The sequence below is a fragment of the Podarcis bocagei genome, assembly GCF_964188305.1.
Source record: "Podarcis bocagei genome assembly, chromosome: 1".
Taxonomy (NCBI): Eukaryota; Metazoa; Chordata; class Lepidosauria; order Squamata; family Lacertidae; genus Podarcis; species Podarcis bocagei.
Window position 1 is genome coordinate 73,243,302 of NC_138125.1, and position 20,720 is coordinate 73,264,021.

The 20,720-nt window shown below is 43.4% G+C and overlaps 1 protein-coding gene across 1 annotated transcript in view; it reads left to right on the forward strand.

The window, feature by feature from the left end:
• Nucleotides 1–20,703, forward strand: part of INSC (INSC spindle orientation adaptor protein) — a 136,670-nt gene extending 115,967 nt beyond the window's left edge. The window contains exons 9-13 of the mRNA XM_081182615.1: nucleotides 2,180–2,358; nucleotides 14,616–14,682; nucleotides 14,783–14,938; nucleotides 16,647–16,723; nucleotides 19,909–20,703. Coding sequence (XP_081038741.1) covers nucleotides 2,180–2,358; nucleotides 14,616–14,682; nucleotides 14,783–14,938; nucleotides 16,647–16,723; nucleotides 19,909–20,037 — 608 coding nt within the window. The 3' untranslated portion in view covers nucleotides 20,038–20,703. The remainder of the gene's footprint in view (nucleotides 1–2,179; nucleotides 2,359–14,615; nucleotides 14,683–14,782; nucleotides 14,939–16,646; nucleotides 16,724–19,908) is intronic.
• Nucleotides 20,704–20,720: the final 17 nt, after the last annotated feature.

A 20,720-nucleotide genomic window follows, 5' to 3' on the forward strand; every position in this document is an offset into this window, starting at 1 on the left:
TGGCGGAAGGCTTCCTCCTCCCCCAGCCCCACAAGCTCCCAGAGCGATGCCAAAGCTGCGCGCAGCTTCGGCATGGCTCTGAGTCCCGTTCTGGGGGAGGGGGAAGCTCGGGCTTCCCCGCCCCAGCCCCGCGCCTGGCGGGGGGGAAAAAATAATTCCCCCCCTTTATTTCCCCCCCCAAATCTAGGTGCGTCCTATGGACCGGTGCGTCCAATAGTCCGAAAAATACGGTAAGTACTTAACCTGAGGTACCACTGTATAGCAACTTCTTAATTGTATTTCAATTCAACAATTACTTTGATAAAATACATATTTTGTTACGTGCAAATGGCTTTAGATACCTATTAGGCACATAAATTACCATATAGCATATATTCAACACAAAAAATAGCAAACAATTTGTTGCTGACAAAGGACAGCTGGACATATAAAGGGCCCCATTACCTTCAGTAGCTTAGGGCCTCATCAAACCTAAATCCGGCCCTGTTCCCACCCAAGCAACACCTTATTTAGACAGATGAGGCAAGATAAACTGCAACTTATCTGGAGGGGTGTGTGGATAAACATTTCCACCAATCAACCACCAGTTTCTCTATCATATTTATAGCTTGAACAATTAAATTACTTTACTCATATATTTAATCTTTAAACTGTGGTGAAATCCAATTGCTGGGTGAGTTAAAATAAATGTGCAACAGGAATTAAAAGGCACTTAGAAGGTTATGATAACAATAGCTGTGTCTGCAGCATTTTTAAGAGAACTTCCAGGGAGGGTGGGTGAAGGGATTAGATCTCAAATGCATGGCTGTAGCGATAGCAAGATAAATTGCAGAATTACACTCTTACAGACCAATTAGTTTTACCCATCTGCCCATACAATCACATTTTATTTAGTATTATAACATCATCTTGAACAACATCCAATGCAGCCAGGGCCACTAATGAAGTCTGCTCACAGAGACTTTAGCTCATGATTTATCTTCCTATCTGTGGCAATACAAATAGAAATGCTGCTAGAATAAATATTAATAAGCAATTCAGAAAATGATAATGCAATGTGTTTGCTAAATAGTGGATGATTTCTGGGGTGATGTTGTAATCTTTTAGTGATAAGTGTTATGTTAAACAAAAGGAAATCTGCAGGGCAGATTTTTAGAGCAAAAAGCTTTCAACGCTGGACAAGCATGTGATTAATTTTAATCAAATTCCATATAAGTGACCATGATAATTTCAGGGATGGGTTGGGGGGAGAGAAAGTAGACTGTGGCACTTAAGAGACTTAATCGTGTCCTGAGAGTTTGGTGCATGCTCTGATAGCAAGCATGCGGCTCCTGACTATTCAGGCTTTTCCATTTGTTTTAATTGGGGGACTCCATCAGCTTGCACATTTTGTGGACATAGATCAGGCCTCTCTATTGAAAAAGAAAATGTAAATTGTTGAAGGGAAACTCTGTAGCCATAAAAGAAACCCTCATTGGACTGGAGTGTAAGGATGCAATCCACAGGTAAAGGTAAGTTCCACAGAAACCGGTGCGACTTACAGGCACAGACAAGCATTTGAAGCAGGGGTAGGGAATGTGGTACCTTCTAGATCAGGGCTTCCAAACTTGCGTCTCCAGATGTTTTTGGACTACAGTTCCCATCATCCCTGACCACTGGTTCTGCTAGCTAGGGATGATGGGAGTGCTAGTCCAACAACAGAGGGAGGCCCAAGCTTGGGAAACTCTGTTCTAGGTGGTATTGAATTGCAACTTCCATCAGCCCAGCCAGCATGGCCAACAGTCAGGGAGGATGGGAGCTGTTGTCCACTGATCTAGCAACATCTAGAAAACACCACTTAGGCTACTCCTGATTTAAGTGCATTTTGATTTAACTTTCTCTTGATTTCATCCTTACCAGTATTGCACAAAAGCTGAGTGGCCAGTTTCAATTTCAAACACACAAAATAAACTGAGAGAAGTGATTAGCTGTACACATATGCATGTTTTGAGTTTCACCGGAGGGTAAATCAGGTTACCAAGGTGGAAACTAAAAGGTTAGGGGAATGCAAAGCAAAACTAAAACAAAATCTGGACCTGACCCTCCTAGCTAGTTTAGTAAACATTAGCAGAAGTTTGTTTGGATAATCCAGTGGTTCTCATTTAATATTTTCATCACCTTGTTTTGTGTATATATCTAGAACTGTGCCAAGAGGCCACCTCTGGAGAGGTTTTCCTGCTGGCTTCAGCTGCACTTGCCAACATTACTTTTTTTGATACAATAGCCTGTGAGATGTTGCTTCAGCTGGATGCAATGAATATTCTCATAGCAGCTTGTGGTGACAAACAGAGAGTGGATAGTCCCTATTCCCGAGACCAGGTAAGTGAATACACATTTATATATCGCTATAGAACAGGGGTGGGGAAACCTTTTTCAACCCGAGGCTCACATTTTCTTCTGAGCAATGTTTTCAGGGCCATGGCTAAGTGATGTGTCTACTGTGTTGCAACTCCTTGATGGACGTCACCAAATCCCACTTCTGTGTAATAACATCCCACATGGCAGGTTTAGAGAACATGTGACAATCAGCTGTAACTCTGCAAAGATTTCAGACACCATGTAAAAATATTCCTTGAAACAGCCTTTCTTTAAAAAATGGGGATATGCGTTTGCTCTAGCAAAACTGTGATAGTTTGGGAGTGGATAGGACCTTCCTCTAAGCTTCCATTCCAAATTGTATATTTAAGAGGTATACAATTCTCTCTTTCTGACCTGTTATACGTTATCTGCAAGTCTTTATAATCCTTTAAAAGTTTTGATGCAAATGGTTCTGGCAACTCATATGCCTGTGTTAGAGCATATAGTTCTGGGCTCAAAGAGTAGCTCAAATGAGTCCAGCGAGTTCCAACAAAGCCCCACAAGTCTGAACAAAGCTGATTCAAAACCCCACTGAAGCTTAATGAATGACTGTCATTGACGTCAATGCTACGGAAGCTTAATTAACAACTATCATTGCACTCTGGCTCAAAAAGCCAGCAGTTTACAATCTCTGCTGGCAATCATCAAGCCAGCAGCTCTGGAATTATTCTCTTCCTTAAAGGCCCCACTTCTTTCTTTTTTTAAATGAAGCACTGTAAATGGAATGAGAGAAATTACTATGGCTGTATAGCTATGAAAAAGTAAAACAGCATCCATGTTTCTTTTGAGCAGTGGTCTGCCCTGCTGCTATAAAGCTCCATGACACTGTGTGTGAAATATTACACTATGACAGTGCAAACTATCCTTTAGATCAGTGTTTCCCAACCTTTTTTGGGCAAAGGCACACTTGTTTCATGAAAAAAATCTCGAGGCACACCACCATTACAGCCCCGTGACGTCAGCGCGCAGCGTCACGCCGGGAGGGACATGAATTGCTAGCAAATTACATAATCACCTCCTTGAGGGCTGGCTCATCTTCTCCGAAGGCAGAACCCCATTAATTAACAGGACAGACTCACACCATAGCTAAGACGAGGGGGGGAAAACCTCAGTCATGCACAGTCATGCACATGTGGGGGCTAAATGAGGACGAAGACCGGGCAGAGAGCAGGGTTCAAATCACCCCACCTGGCCAGGACAATCCCTGGGTGCTCCCCTGGGCCACTCACCTGACCCACCTCGCAGGGCTGTTGTTGCGAGGATAACACGGGGAGAACCACGCGCGCCCCCGGGAGCTCCTTGGAGGAGAAAGCGGGCGATGAATGCAATGCACGAAATATATGAGAGGCGACCAGGTTTTGCAGGTGAGGGGCCCCCGCCAGCCTCCGCTTCCAACACCCGGCGCAACAACGCCGAAGTTTCCCCCCGGGCTCGGCTCGGGGAGCAGCGCTGCTCCCCCCCGGCTCCCCTTCGCCCTCCCGGCTCTCTCTGCCGCCCACTGGGGACCCCCCTCACCTGCCAAGTGCGGAGCGCAGGTGGAAGTTGCATGCATGCATGCAGGGCGCCGCGTTGCCATTGCATTGCACTGCACTCCATGCAACGCCTGCACGCATGCATTGCCTTGCACGCCCGCCAAGGGGTCTCCCCGCGGTCTGATGCGTCCCCTCCGGCGCGGATGCAGCATTGCAAAAATAAAAAAAACCCGACGCAGCCCTACCTGGGGGGCAGCCTCCGCCGCTCCGCCTCCGCGGGGATCCCCGGGCTCCATCCTGCCGCCCGATCTCCACCGGGGCGCAGGCAGGCTGCGCGGGGTCTGTGCGGAAGAGCCCCTGCCCACCCGGCCGCGGCCGCCGCCGCTGCCCTCATTCCATGGCCGGGAGAAGAGCGCTTCAAACAAAACGCCCGGCCCGCCAGGCCACGCTGGGAAACGTAGTTCGTGCACCCCGCGCGGGCGCGGAGCCCAAGGGTGAGGGGACTACGGATCCCGGCAGCCCCCGCGCCGGGGACGGAGGGGGAGAGGCCGGGTGCAGGGATGGAGGGACGGGTGGGCGAGCGAGTGAGTGAGTGGCAGCCGCCAAGCCTTGGCCGAGAGCCAGGAAGGGCCTCCCCGGAGGAGGAGGAGGAGGAGGGAGGCGCAGAGCGGGAGGGAGGGAACCCCAGGGGTCATCTAGTGACGGCGCCCCAATCGAAAATTTGACTTAAAAAAAAAAAATCTTTCGAATTTTTTAATTTTTCCCGCGGCACACCAGGCAACATCTCGCGGCACACTAGTGTGCCGCGGAACAGTGGTTGGGAAACACTGCTTTAGATCAGGGATAGAGAACCTGCCGCCCTTCAGATTGTTCTGGCCTGGAACTGCCTTCATGCCCAGCCAATGGCCATAAGAACATAGTATAAGACGGGTCTCCTGGATCAGACCCATTCTGTTCTCATAGTAGTCAATCAGATACCCATGGGAAACCCATAAGTAGGACCTGAGCATTAGAGCACTCTGCCACCCTGTGGTTTCCATGCTGGCTGGGGCTGATGGGAGCTGGAATCTAGGAATTTCTCGAGGGCCACAGAAATCTGGAGATATTTTGAGTTATATAGAGATATTTAGAGTTAGAACAAGTGGTTCATGACACTGATGACCACCAACTTAGATGGCTTTAAAAGAGGATTCTAGGAATTCATGAAGAATAAGCCTTTCAGTGGCTGCTAGCCACAATATCTCTGATCTGCCTCCACGGTCAGAGGTAGTGATGCTTCTGAATAGTTACTGAGAAATGCAGGAGGGGAGAATTCTCTGGTGATCAGGGCTTGCTTGCTGGTTTCACACGGGCAATTCAGCAGGCTCTCCTTTTGTTCTTATGTAATGCTGATGTGTTTTGCAAGAAAGGAGGTAATTTGCTGGGTCAGGTCCTGGGTAGCTACAAATACTCATTCGACCACATATGTGGTAGCAACTATGTGAATGGTTTGTAAAAATATACAGCAGGCACGGAGCCCCCAATCCAGACTGGGATGCTGGTGGGAGGAAAAGAAGAGGCTTAACCCTATGTCCTTGCTGCAGGCCTGATTGAGATCATTCTACCCCTCACCTGCAATTTGCTTCCATTGGTGCAAATGGGAGCTTTTCTTTCAATGGAAATAGTTGAGGGGGCAGCACCTTATCCAAGGTGGAACCTCAGCAGGTGCCAAAGAGTTAAAGCATTTGATTTGACTGCTGCTGTCTTGCAGCTCCTATTTGCTTTTTAAAAGCTATTCGTGCAACTGCTAATTGCATGGGAGAAATCTTGCCTGGTTTGGCCTTCAGAGAACCCAGCTAGTTTGGGACGAGAACTGGTCCTGGAATAATTTGATCACCTCTATGGGTTCTCTGTAAAGTCCTCCAGTATGGTATAAGAAATATGTTCAGTCACCTATATGACCCCTATTTGCTAAGAATGTGATTCTTTATTCCCACAAATTATTTATTTATATATATATATATATATATATATATATATATATATATATATATATATGCTTTCGTAGATTTTCACGGGTACAGGAATGCAGGTTTTGGTGTCTTCGGGTGTCTTCCCGTGTAAGAGTTGGGGTGCCTCGTCGAAACGTCGCCTAGACACCCCAACTCTTACACGGGAAGACACCCGAAGACACCAAAACCATATATATATATATATATATATATATATATATATATATATATATATATATATATATATCTCACACGAATAAGCATTCTCTTTGAAAGACCAAATCGCTCCATTCAGTAAAATGGATGGATTAGCCATGCCAGACTCCAAATATATTGTAAGTTAGAATGATTAAAAGAGCAAATGGATAGAAATGACGTTTTTATCCAGTGAGTCATCTTGCCAAAAATGGAAGAGAGATAATTTAATTGAGATCAAATGTTATCCAGTATTTCCTCAAACACAGCAATGATGGCTTCTACAAAGATGATAAATTTAAATAAAGCAATTTTCCTAATAGAAAATGTACTGCAATTTGTGTTTTCTTTCTTTTTTGTAGCATCATTGCTGGCTTTTGTAAGATAATTTTCTCTGACACATGCAAGTTGTTCACTTCAGGAGGCATCCAGGTGGTGGGTGGATTAGGTCGGTCGGTCTAGTGCTTCACAGCCTGTGCCACAAATAAGGAAACATGGATTTAAGTCCGTTTCAATTCGCTTTTCTTCTCATGTGCCTCTTCATGGTGTCCTTCAGCAGGCCTAAGCAGTACTACTGCAGCCTGCTGGTGGGCCTGCACCAATCCAGCACCTCTCTGCTTTGCACCCTACCAATGAGTAGCAATGACTATGCTGTGGGGAGGCAGACTCTATGGTGGTTCCTCATGCCTGGCTGCTCCTGCCTGAAAAGGAAGGTATTACAATGCTTCTTAAAAAAATGTCCCAATGTTCGGAAGTCATGGAAAAGGCATTGAGAACACCTCTACCTCCCTAGCTGTATATATTTATGTTGTGAAACACCCTGAGATCTATGGGTATATGGTGGCACACACATTTTAACAATAAATATATGTTTAACAAAGGCTGAGCTGCTTACACAAGGCTTCCTGGGATTTCCCAACCTGGCACTGATTAGCCTCACATCCATTGAACTCCATCAATGCCAAAACATTGGGTCTTGCCACACCATTCACTGCTATATGCCTTGTATTATATAGACTTGAAACACTCATTGTGAAGTAAGTACTTTTGGTAGATTTTTGAAGACTGATCTCCCATCTTCTATATCCAGCCATTTTGAGCCAGTTAACGCATAATGGTTGAACACACACACACACACACACACACACACACACAGTTGTTTATAGGGTAATGACTGGGTTGCAACTAGCTAAGTGTTTCCAGGTAATGTAGGACCAGTCTGGCCAAACCTGGCCATGGACTCCCTTGTAGGCCAAGGGATGCAGGACACATCCCCGACCCGTTCCACCAGGAAGCACACCAGTACTTAATGAGGGCAGATTTGGGTGCCTTTGGGCACCTCAGTTCAGAGCAGAGAGTGGAATAGGAGGGTGACACCTATACCAGTGGAAGACTGCTGCTGTTGCCTACTGCCGCTGATAGCTCAAAGCACAAGCAGGGCTGAGCCAGGTTTCTCTCTGAAACAAAGAGCAAGTAGGAGTGAAACACCCTTTCTGCCCAAAAGAGAAGGGTGCTGGTTCTCTGAGGGCTTTACCAGCATCAAGGTAAAGTGTGCACCAAGCATTGCTCCAAAAAAATACACAACAGATCGTCCAGAAAAGCAAGGGGTGGGAGAACATAGGAAGAAACCAGCTGCATCAGGTTAAAGCCCATCATCCTCTTCTCACAGTGGTCCATCAGATGCCCATGGGTAGCCCACAGGCAGGACCTCTTGTTATTCCCAGCAACTGGTGTAAAAGGGAAGATGTTCCTTTTTTAAAAAAATGTAAACTTTAAAAGGCTGTCCTTGCATAAACCACCCTGCTGCACCTATCTATCTGAAATTTGGCGAGCTTCATCTGCCGCTACCACAGACGTCATCCAGTTTTGGGGGGGAAAATTGGAGAAGTTATAGGCACTTGGTGCTTGCCAAAACTAAAAAAAGAAGTTATAGCTGTTTGTTGAGTTTTCCATTATAGTTAATGGGGAGACATCCAAAGCGTCAGAAATGAAGTGAGGCATTGCAATGCCGTTCTGTGGCTCCAAACCAAAGCGCCCCCCTTTACAAAGTGGGTTCCAAACCTGATATTTATTTAGGGCTCAATCAATTTATGGCTTTCTGGGACAACACACCAGCAGCTTGAATGGGGCCCAGAAGCAGATTCTTTTTTCTTTTCTTTCTTTTCTGCCTACATCACAGCGTATCTATTGGCTAACGTCGTCTTTGTTTCTCTGGAGCCTTTTGCACAATACATCCTGGCATGTGTGACACAGTCATTTACGAAGTGACTGAGCACACATTTAGAAAACAACTTTGGAAGCCTTGCTTATATAGCAAGAGGTGAGGTAATCGTTTTGTCTCTGTTAACAAAGCTGAATATGATGAATTGCAATAATTAAATTTCTCAAAATACTTAGGAAATTAAACAAGTGGCACAATTGCCAGTAATGGGTATAAAAATAATAGCAGGGCAGAGTTTTGGAGCTGTGCTTTCATGAACGCTAGCAACGCAGTTAGGGTGGAGCTATCTAATGACTTTTGTCTGTGAATCCATAATAATTTATTTCCATATTTTAAATAAAAGTGTTGATCTATGCTATATACATCCCTGTTTTGTTTACAAGGATTTAAGCGTTTTCAGGACATAAGAACTGAGTCAAGACAAATGGCAGAAGTTATTCTTCTTGTGCTCCAAGAATGGGTGTGCTAGGGGTGTGTGTAAGGCCCCCCCACATACTGACCCAGTTCCAATTTCGCTTCCCCTGTTGCTTCCACTCCCAGACTTTGGCATAGGGGGTGGAAGATCTAAAGGTGGTGGCTACACAGATTTGATGGGATGCATGAATCCATGGGATTCAGAACCCTGCACGACTGGAATTCCTGGTAGATGGGTGAAGTGAATGTGCATATTTCCCCTCCAGACTTTCTTCTCAGGGCACAAAAGTCTGGTGGTAGGGCTGGTGTGGCCAGAGCATGCATCTCCTCTCCTCCTCCTCCCATTCATTCTTGGAATGCCTGGAGAGTAACTTCTGAAAGAACCTTTAGACAGCTGCAAAACATACATGACAAACCAATGCAGAGGAACCATCCTTCTGAGGATCCCATGGTATCAAATACCCTAGTCCAGATGTGCAGGAGTAGCATAGAAAAAGGGTTACTCTGAAGACCTAGCTAAATGTTGCGCTGAATGCAGAGCGCACACTTTTCTTAAATAATTTACTAGTATGGGGGACGCACACCTCACTGGGAACTTTTGTCTTTCCCTTGGAGGTGTGGGAATGGGATTTTCATTCTGATGTCAACTGGGAAGGAAGAAATAAGCTTTCCTGCATACTGCAGTCCCAGGAGCAATTGCCCTCCCCTCCTGTCATGAAATAAAGGAAACCAGAAAGGTAGCTGCACACTAACACATTAAAAATAACTTACAACCACAGTTAAATCAATATAAATCATACAGGCTGACATTTGGAGTTGTTCAGAGTGAATTATAGGATTAGGGCATCAGAAAGCTTGGGAACAGGGTTTTTCATCTTCGACACATTTTTCAGGTAAAGTAAATGTTTTACTTTGCTTCCAGTGTGCTCCCTTTAGAGTCTTCTTAAAAACCCATAAACTATCAAAAACCCTGTCAGAATCCTGCATTATATTCAAACATGATAATTGAAGTCAAATGTTGATGATGCAAAAAGGATGCATGAAGGTTTTTTATATAATCTATGATATATTTTCCTATTTATTTGTTTTTTGAAGGATGCATATCAACACTGCATAATGGAAGCCTCTGAACTAATTTTGCTGACTTGATTGGGTCACCACCTGGAGTCAAGGACCACATAGCGCATAGAAGCCTTTTTCCTGTCTCAGATGGAACCCTTTGTCTTTCTATAATTTACATGTTAAGATCAGTAACTGCTTTCCCAGTCCCCCCAAACCCTCATATCTATGATAGGAAGGTTGGACGAAACATTGCAAGTCTTCCTTAACTGGACTTTATGCAATTAACTGAAGTGAAATAAAACATAGTGGGAAGCAATTTTGCTTAGCTAGATGATAATTAACCACTCATTTTAGCACTTCCATATTTATGTACTTTGCCACCTAGTGAAATGAACACAGGAACTTTTGTTTTAAGATTCATTTCCCCCCATCCTTGTTAGTGACAGTAATAAAGCTCATGAAAAGCTGTTTTCTTATGACTATTAAAGATTTAATTAGCATAATGACTCCCAGCTCTGCTGTATGAGATGCTGACCATCAGAAAACGAGGGCACTAATTCTTAAAAAGGTGAGAGATAGTGAGGGGGGAAATTCCATTATATGTCATTGCCAAATTTTCTTCTCTACAAAATTAAGCTTTCTTCCCCCAGACTCTCCAAGACGGTATTATAGTGCAATCCTCTATGTGTCTACTCAATGTAAGTCCCATTGAGTTCATTGGGACTTGCTCCCATATGTGCATTTAGGATTGCAGAGCCTCTTGCTTCCTTCCCAAAGTCTGGCTTAAGCCGGCACTGTGAGGGCTGGGGGAAGGCGTCAAATGTTGGCTCTGCGTAGGGGGCAGTGTATTCTCAAGGCCCGCCCCTTCAGCTTGCTCCTCCCCTTTCTGCAAATGCTAACAATGATAACACAAAAGAGAGCTAAATGTGCACAGTGCAAGCAAAGGTAGTATTTGCAGATCACCTCTTTGAAGTGGTTATTTGCAGGGAAAGTCCATAGCTCAGTGGTTGAGCAGCTACCCTGCATGTAGAATGTCTCAAGTTGAGTCCCCAGCATTTTCAGGTGGGGCCGGGAGAGATTCCCACCTGACCCTTGGAGGGATGCTGCTACTCAGTGTAGACAATACTGATCTAGATGGTCTGAGGCTCAGTATAAACTAGCTTCCTATGCTGCTGTTGTTTAAAAAATGCTGCAGCATGGAAGGAAGAACATTTTGTTCTTTTCACTGTCCCGCACCCTGGACTTAATAATATGGTTGTCCTAGGATACCAGATTGCTGGAATTTTTGCACTTCTGTTTATCGCACAACTATTGTGCAATTATTACAAGTCATTCCATGAAGATGAATCAAAGCACTTGCTTATTTGTTTTTCTGCCAGTTTGTATTGCCTCTTATCTTATTTTATCTTATCTTATCCCTCCCTGCCTCTGTTTCTCACTGTATGTACTGTGTCTGCTGTCACTGGCAAAACTACTAATGGTTGTTAAGCACAATGCAGTTAAAATGTTCTGACCAGATAAGGAATTCTAAGGAGCTATTAGACTGTAAAGTTGGAACCTACGTTGCAAGTTACTGATTTCCAGGCATTATGAATATTAGGCAAGTCTAGGATTGCCTCAACCTGGTAACTCATGACTGTTATGTTTGGACATGGGATTCTGGGGGTTACGGACCACTGGTTTGATTGAATATGCTAAGTCTTAGGTCTGTAGTTTTAATTAAATGAGGTTTTGTACTGAATAAGTCTCATGTATGTAGGGGTAATTTGCCCAATCTATACATTATGGTAGTCTTCTTAACATTTAAATAATTTTGGTATTGAATAAAACTCCCAGCACCATGATGGTCACTGCTTGTCTTCCACATATAAAGAAATAGTTTGGGATAATTGGATAAGGGGCAACTGGAGTCATTGAGCTGATAGAAATTCATCATTCAAAAGACACAAATACAAACACACACACACACACTTCTAAGATTCAATCAAATAACTTGAAGGAGTGGAATAATTGGCATGTATTCAAATTGTCCTTAATTGAATTCTTCATCTTTTGCTTAGAAAGCTGCATGAGGTGCAGTCTCTCCATGGAGCAAGTAATTTTCATTAACAGGATATCATTTAGAACGAAGGGACACATGCCTGAAACACTGTTAATAATTAACATTGAATCAACACATAGATGTGTCTTGAGTTCCCATTTTTTCTGCCTGTCACTATTGGCATTTCATCAAGTCATTTGCATCCTAAGTAGGCCTGTTTATTCAGAGAGATGACACTGTGGCACTGCTGAAGGAAGCAGGAGACCTTTGTGACACACAACCCAAAACAAATATCCTTTGTTACTATAATGACCTAGTGAGAGCCAAATTGATGGCAACTTGGCTTCCTTAACTCTGTCATTGAGGTTTGTTTGTTTGAATACACAGGGTAGGGCCTCAAGCTATGTTATCCAAACATGCGCATTTGCCCTACAATAGCATCGCCTGAGCCCCAACAAATGCTCTTGTGTTTCTGTACATTTCATTATGTACAATTCTCACACTTTCTAGTTTGCAAGCCACCTCCTTAGTTTAGCATTTATTTATTTTTTAGCGCAGCAGTGCACTGCATAAAACACAGAAGTGCCACATTCCTTTCTTGTTGGACTTTTGTGTTGAGAGGTGATGATCAAAGTTTGGTTCATAGCTCTGTATCTGTGATGCAAGGCATCAGTTGATGTGGCGTCCAATTAACTCATACTCATGCTGGACCCACTGAAACCAAGGAACATAGTTAGCCATTGATCTCAAGGGGTCTACTGTGAGTATGAGTTATTGGAATACAACTCATAGAAGATACCTCAGTGATCATCTGGTTCAGCTCTGTGTTCAGTACAGGATCTTCAATCCAGGATGGAACTGAAGCATCTCTGGCAGAGGTTATCTTCCAGTGGGGAGGGGGCAATACCTCCATTGGTTAACAGCTCTTCTACCATTTTCACCCATTAGTTGTACTCCTGCTTCTCTAGAGCAGACCTGTACAACCACAACTCATGGTAGTCATGCTAGCAATGGAATCACGAGTTAGGTTACTGACTCACACTATGGGGTAGGGACCTCTGGAGCTTTTGAAGACCTGGTGTGACTAGCTGCCTATACACTTGGAGGATAACTTTGGAGTGATATTGACTCTGCAGTTGCTACAACTCCAGCCAAAGTGCCCAGTGCCTCAAATATGATGTAGTGTGGCATTGGTATCAGTTGACAAAATCAACTGATGTGGACAAGACGCTGGTAGCCACACATCTGACCACATGCCATCTTGTCTCCAGTCTCTCCTACTTATCAAATCAAGTAGTGGTTAAGTCTAGAGCATGGTTAATGTTTCAATGTGTTAGGGGAAGGTTCCTGCTGCCTTGAAAGAGGTAGTGGTGCAGCCATGGACCCCTTAAGTTGAAGCAACTATCAACCAGCAACAAATACTTTTTTGGGCGAAGTGGTGGAGAGAGTTGTGGTGAGACTGCCATATCTTGGATGACACCGATTATTTAGATCCATTCCAGTGTGGGTTCAGCAGTGGCCATGGGACTGAGTCACCTTGATTGCAAGGATGGATGACCTTTGCAGAGAGCAGGACATGGGAAGTGCAACCTTGTTCCTGCTTCTTGATCTCTCTTTGGCTTTTGATACCATTGACCATGGTATCCTCCTGGACTGGCTTCAAGGAATGGGAATTGGGGGGCACTGCATTACAATGGTCCCAGTCCTACCTCCAGGATCATGTCCACAGAGTAGCATTTGGAGGGCATTTTTCAGACTCCTGACAGTTACACTATGGGTACCACAGAACACTATCATATCTCCAATGCTATTTAACATTCAGTGGAGCATCTGGGACAGGTCATTAGGCATTTGGGGCAAGGTGCTATCTTCTTCTTCTTCTCTGGTGAACGCTCATAGCCAAGTAAGATTGTCTTCCATAAACACGGTTTTAACAGTGAGTCCGTAAGTGACTGTGGAGGCCAATTCTGGATCCACACGTCCTTCCACCGGGGGGGGGGGCATAGGTTTCCGGCCAGGAGTTGATCATGGTGAGGGTTTGCCAAGCATGCTTTCTCCCTTTCATCCTGAGTTTGAGTGTCTTCAAAACCCATGACACCTTTGGTAAAGGCTGTTCTCCAATTGGAGCGCTCACAGGCCAGTGCTTCCCAGTTGTCAGTGTTTATACTACATTATACAATGTAGTATAAGGTGCTATCAGTATGCTGATAACACTCAGCTCTGTTTCTTCATAATACTTAAATTGGGAGAGGCTGTGCAGGCCTTGGACCAGTGCCTAGACACAATGATGAGATGGTTGAGGAAAAACAAGCTGAGCTTGAATCCTGGCAAGACAGAATGGTCCACATGTCCAAGAAGCTTGTCAGCTGCCTACCCTGAATGGGGTTGCACTCCCTATAAAGGAGCAGGATTGCAGCCAGGAAGTGCTTCTGGGTGCAGTTCTGTTACTGGAGGCCCAGGTTGTCTCAGTGGCTAGAAACATCTTTTACCAACTGCAACTGGTATAACAGCTACAACCATTTCTGAACTAGAGTGCTTGGTCACAGCAGTTCAAGCACTGGTTTCTTTAGGCTGGATTACTATAATGTGCTCTCTGTGGGGTTTGCTATGGAAGCTTCGGCTAATACAGAGCACTGTTGGGAGGCGGAAATAATGATCTGGCTTCCCTTGAGCTACTCTGAAAAGGTGGCAATAAAAGATACCTCAGAAAATCGAAGGTGCTGATACTTAATTGGCAGCTTAGAAGGACATGTCTTAAATGCATGGTGATGGTAAGAATTGTGAAATGTAATATTTCAAGTGGTTGTTTCTCTTTAATTTAGGTTGTGACGATATTGGCAAACATGTCTGTCCTGGACCAGTGTGCCTCAGAAATAATCCAAGGAAATGGTATGCAAACCATGCTGCATCCTTTTTAATTCTGCTTTTTGTCCTGAATATTCTTACTGTAGCCTGGGATGCTTATCAACAGTGTTTCACTCCTTTGTAGGTGTTCAAGTTTTAATGGAAATGCTGTTTGAGAAATCGTCATCTGGGAATTCACCAGAAGTAGCTGCTTGCGAACGAGTTCAGCAAAAAGCCGCGGTTACGCTCGCCCGGCTGAGTCGTGATCCCGAAGTGGCACATGCAGCCATAAACCGTAGTTGTAAGAATTTTAATGCTTAACATGCTGGCACTGTATAAAATATGCAAAATGCTGCATCCGTCAAAGTGAGGAAGCAGCTGCTTTGATTGTCAAAATGGTCTCACTTCTCTGCTCTCCGTATACCCTCTTATCAGCTGTGCTACATCAGAGGGCCAGTCCATTTGCTACTGTTTAGGCTTCTTCCCCACCCCACCCCCCATCCATGCAGAATTTCCATCCTTCTGTATGGACTCAATTCTGAACCAGTCTACACCACCTGTATGTCTTCAGCAGTACTGTACAGATCTCCCCTCCCATGTTACTCATTGCATTACAACTGCAGGGGTCAGTTTACCTGACTACAGTGGTACCTTGGTTTACAACCACAATCTGTTCCAGAGGTCCATTTGTAAACCAAAACAGGTTGAAACCCAAGGCACACTTTCACTAATGGGGCCTCCAATTTTTTTTTCGTAATCCAAAAAAAAATATGGGTTGTAATCCAAAAAAAGGTTGCAAACTGGGACATGCACTTCTGGGTTTGACGTGTTTGTAATCCAAAATGTATGCAAACCAGGACATATGCAAACCAATGTACCACTGTACTTTAATGGATGCTTAGTTTGCATGGAAAAAAGTCAGGTTGTGAAGGCAAAAAGAAGCACAAATGGGTGTGCAAAGGGCAATTCACACAACTGTTGCAGAATTAGATTTTTTTTGCCTGCTAACCCAAATGAACAAAACAGGTTGCAACACTGTTCAAAATGCTTAATCCTGCAGACAGTGAAAGTTGCACATCTTCAATTGGCCCTGAGCAGGGACCTGACATGTGCACAACTGTTAAATGATTTCCATGATCACAGCTGGTGCATATATCATTTTTTCTTCATTTTTGAATCTCTTACTATGACAGCATTTCCTTTTAAAGCATTTTCAGCTTTCCAAACAAAACACCTTATATGGGACTTTGTTAGTCCTCCAAAACACAGTTGATTATTTTTACAGTATTTTTCAGAAAACAGTAAGAGGCGGGGAAAGTGGGAAATCTTTTTCAATCTGAGGACCATGTTTCCTTCTGGAGGCTCCATAGCAATGGTGGGTGTTGTGAAAGTGAGTTTGGCCACACCATTCTCCATCTTCCATCCAGAAAAGCAAGAGATATCTCAGTTCAAGGACACATTCTGGCCTAGTAAAAACACCAGAGGAGGGTGCTGGGTGCCAAAAATGGTGTGGTTTATGGAGGGGTGTGTCCTGTTCGGAGTCCTGAGGGCCATATAGAGATGGTGGAGGCCACATTTGACTCTCAGGCAGAAATTACCACCCTTGCTCTACAGTCATTCAGTGACACAAGTGGGGTTTTCCAGATGTGGGAAAATTGGGAGGGCAGGGGGGCAATTCTATACCTTTTCTAATAGAATAATGATAGAGTGAACTACCTAAGGAGACATCCCCAAAATTACAGAGACTCCCTGGTCGTGGAAACAGAACTGTGAGTGCTTTTTGAGTGATGCTTCTACAGTTCGCTGTTAAACTGATACATCACATTTCAGCTCTTTATAATACACACAAGGGAAGTTCCTTTCTTGTTTTCTAGCATCACTTTTTACTGAATTCATCATCATTTTCACTGAAACGGATAAATCTGGAAAGTATATCACACTGATGCAATGTTGAGAATTGTGGAGATTTGAAATTACTCACTTTTCAATCTTCTTTTCAAAATATATAGGTATTCCACGCCTCATAGAACTTTGCAGGTCTCCTACCAAAAGAAATAACAGTGATTCTGTTCTTGTTGCATGTTTGGTAAGTGCATCTAATTATTTGCCTTTAGCTTTCCCATGGGCTTTCTATACACTGAAAATATATTTAGCACAGTAGGATGTGTTTTGTAGTCTCTCTCATATCTAAAGAGCATATTAGAGCTTCCTTTTGTTGCTGGTTAGTATAGATTTCTAGAGAAATATTGCTTCAAAATCCTCTTGTTCCATGCCAAAATCCACACCTCGTGAGTTGATATACATAGAATACTAAATATATGTTTTTCCCAGTTAATCTATATGAAAGAGGCTGCCCCAAACACACTTTCCTTTTCATGTGTTGCTTCCTTTGTTGAAGTGGAGAAGCCTCTTTTAGCAGGAGACCTTCAGAGGTCCTGTGCCCTTAAGGGATCATCTGGTTTGGCTATTTAGTTTTATTTAAAGGGTGCTACCACTAAAGACCACTAAAGTAGATAACCTGCATAGCATTGTATGAGAGAAAGCAAATCTGGCTTTGCAGATTTGTGAACCATCCTGTGATTGTGAGATCTACAGAGAAAGGGTGGTGGACAAAATTCTTCATTATTATTATTTATTTAATTAATTTGCAAAGTATGTGCTTAAACAGTGAGCAAACATTAACACTCCAACAGCTGTGGCTATGGAAGAAGCAAGACCCTCTTGGAGGGTTAATGCTGTGAACCCTTCCGTTGTAGCTGTTGATTTACTTGAACTGAGAACTTTGTGAAACCCAAGAACAAAGAACCAGTCAGGCAACTGTATGGTGTTGGGGGTTTGTGCTTTTGGGGTCTGTTTACTGATTTGCTGCAAGTTTAGGCAATGTATTTATTCTTTTTAATGCTGTCAATATGCACTTTTTACAGGTTAGTGGCAATGGGAACTTTTTTTAAAAGAACTGTTTAATTGTTTTTAAAGAACTGTTCTCCTTAATGGCCCATCACCCAGGCAAACATCTCCCTATATTTTAACACTTCCTGGGCCCAGGGGTTAGAAGGGTCTCACCAAGCAGCCTGCTGCCCCGCTGCAACTCACAACACTCTAATAGGCGCACTCTTGCCAGTAAGCAAGCAAGCAAGCATATACAAGCTTTACTATGATCTAGGTCTCTTCTGTTCCTGATACCACTGTGTTGTGTACAAATTTGCCTCCTGGATGTTCCCAGAAATAGGGATTTCAATGTTACAATGTACTGAGGCTTCTTAGTCTGGAATCATTTTTTATTTTCATTGCAGAGGCAGTTAGCTTTTTTTTTTTTTATAAAAAGATTATCATGTTGCCATAAGCAATGCTCAGAATTTTGTGACCTCCCATCTGATGACACAATAAAATAATTCCCATAATAGGCACATTTTTTTTAATGTTGATAAGTGGACAATATTTCTTTGTGCAACTGAGTTTTGCACTCATATTTCTGTCCCCAAATGGTTGGAAATCATGTGATTTACTCTTTGAAATAATGGTAATGCTTACAGACACCAATCAGGGTGGAAGCAGCTGTATGCTAAGTACTGGGCAGAGACAATTCCTATGTCAATTTTAAGTCTGAACAGTTTTAAGTAGGGAGATGAAGTGGCTTGCCTGAGGTCACACTATAAATCTTTGCAGGACTTGAGAGCAAAATGAAGACTGACCCTCAAAGTGCTTCACTGGCACAAACCCCATAGAAATGAATGTGCCTTTTGCCAGCAAAGGGATTTCAGGGTCTTCAGGAAGGGATGCTTTCAGAGAGCTTGGTTTTAAGCAGTCCTTTTAAAGAATAGATTCAGTTTAGTTTATTCTGTGTAAACTAGCAGATTCCCCTACCAAAATTAAGCCACAAAATCAAAGCAAGGGACAAAGGGTCAGGGTCAGTATGCACAACCTCACTGAATGGGACTTAGTCTAATGTTGTCTAATGCACCACCAAAAGCAATTTGTTAGCAAGGTTGGTTCAGCAACGCATTTGGGCAGTGTGGACAGTCTCCCCATACAGGGCACCGAACCGAGGCAGGCACAAAATGATGATGATACCTATATTTATATAGGCACCTACTCAAAGTTAGGCCACGGTCAGATGGGCAAGTGAGTTCCCACAACTATGACATAGTGCACTGGAGAGCCCATTGAGAAGATCCATTAAGAAAGCAACTGTACCAGAAGGAATTATTGAGAAAATAAGAAAAATTTTGAGGGGGTGGGGTTGGACAAATTTTGTCCTTGCTCAGGGCACCATATTACCAAAGTCCACTCCTGGTTTAGTTTAGTTTAGTTTAGTTTAGTTTAGTTTAGTTTAGTTTAGTTTAGTTTAGTTTAGTTTAGTTTAGTTTAGTTTAGTTTAAATAAGAAATTTAGCAGAGACCTAGCTTTCTTTTCAAGCACCCATATTACAGCTGTGCTGAAATCTCAGAAGCATGGCTTTTAGAAAAAAAGAGAGAAAAGTACAGTGGTACCTCGCAAGACGAATGCCTCGCAAGACGAAAGAGTTTTCCGTTTTTTGAGTCATTCTGCAAGATGAATTCCCCTATGGGCTTGCTTCGCAAGAAGAAACGTCTTGTGAGTTCTTGTGAGTTTGTTTCCTTTTTCTTAAAGCCGCTAAGCCGTTAATAGCCGCTAAGCCGTTAATAGCCGCTAAGCCGCTAATAGCCGTGCTTCGCAAGACGAAAAAACCGCAAGACGAAGAGACTCGCGGAACGGATTAATTTCGTCTTGCGAGGCACCACTGTATGTGTTTTTAATACCACAGTCCTATACATGCCTATTCTGAGTTTGACGGGGATTACTCCCATGGAAGTACATGACATCACAACCTAAATGTTACAGATTGCAGATATCCTTATGATGGGAGCATCCAGAAGCATCAGCTTAATTAGGCACACACAAACTAACATGGGAACATAAATGATGAAACTGTTGTCGACAGGAATGCTGTCGTTTAATAATGTTGCCCATTCTGATACCTGTACATCTAAACAATTCTAGAATGTTGATTTGCTATTTGAGGTATGTGGCCACACACACACATAATGTATGAGTCTCAACTGTTTTTCAATTGTACAAATAAGTAACTGTATTGAATCAATAACATCACTATGATAATGTCAATCAGTTAATGGTTAAGGGGATGTCTGCCGAACCTCAGCTCAATAGTCATTCTGAACAAGTGATGTTTCTTTAGCATTGCACGAAGCCAGATTTTTATTCTAAAACTGTATTGCCACATTTTTCTTTCAGGCAGCCTTGCGGCGACTTGCTGTTATCAGCCCTGATGGCCTTCAAGAGTCAGATTTCCAGCAGTTGGTCAAGCCCAGGCTTGTGGATTCCTTCCTGCTCTGTACCAACATGGAAGAAAGCTTTGTATGAACAAACCACAAATATAACCCAAAATAGGAAATAGTGTTACATAGGGCAACGTAGCTAAAATGTTATTTATGATTAATTTATTTCAAGTGCTAAAAAATCAGCATAGGGAAAAATGAGGCCATTAGGCACATAAAAAGATACCTGCTGGGTCAGACAAAAGATCTGTCTAGTCCAGTATCCTGTTCTTGCAGTGGCCAACCAGATGTCTGTGAGAAGCCGGCAAGCAGACACAAGTCCAACAGCCCCCTCCCCATTTGTAAACTGGTGTTCCAAGGCATCCTGCCTCCAATATCAGAGGTAGTTCCACTGAGAACCTTAGGCTCCATACATTTGTCTAACCTCTTGTGGGGGCACATTTCATACTTTAGCTACCCCATTCACATTACTTGGATAAGCCAAGGTATTATGAGAGAGGAAAAGAAACATCTCTCTATCTACTTCCTCTACACCTCACATAATTTAATGCATCCCTATCATGCCTCTCTTTACTCACCTCCCCCCCCAACTGAGAAGGCCCCAAATGTTGAATTGTGTCATAGGGGAGTTGTTCCAGCTCCTTGATTACCGTATTTTTCGCCCTATAAGACGCACCAGACCACAAGACACACCTAGTTTTTGGAGGAGGAAAACAAGAAGAAAAAAAATTCTGAATCTCAGAAGCCAGAACAGCAAGAGGGATTGCT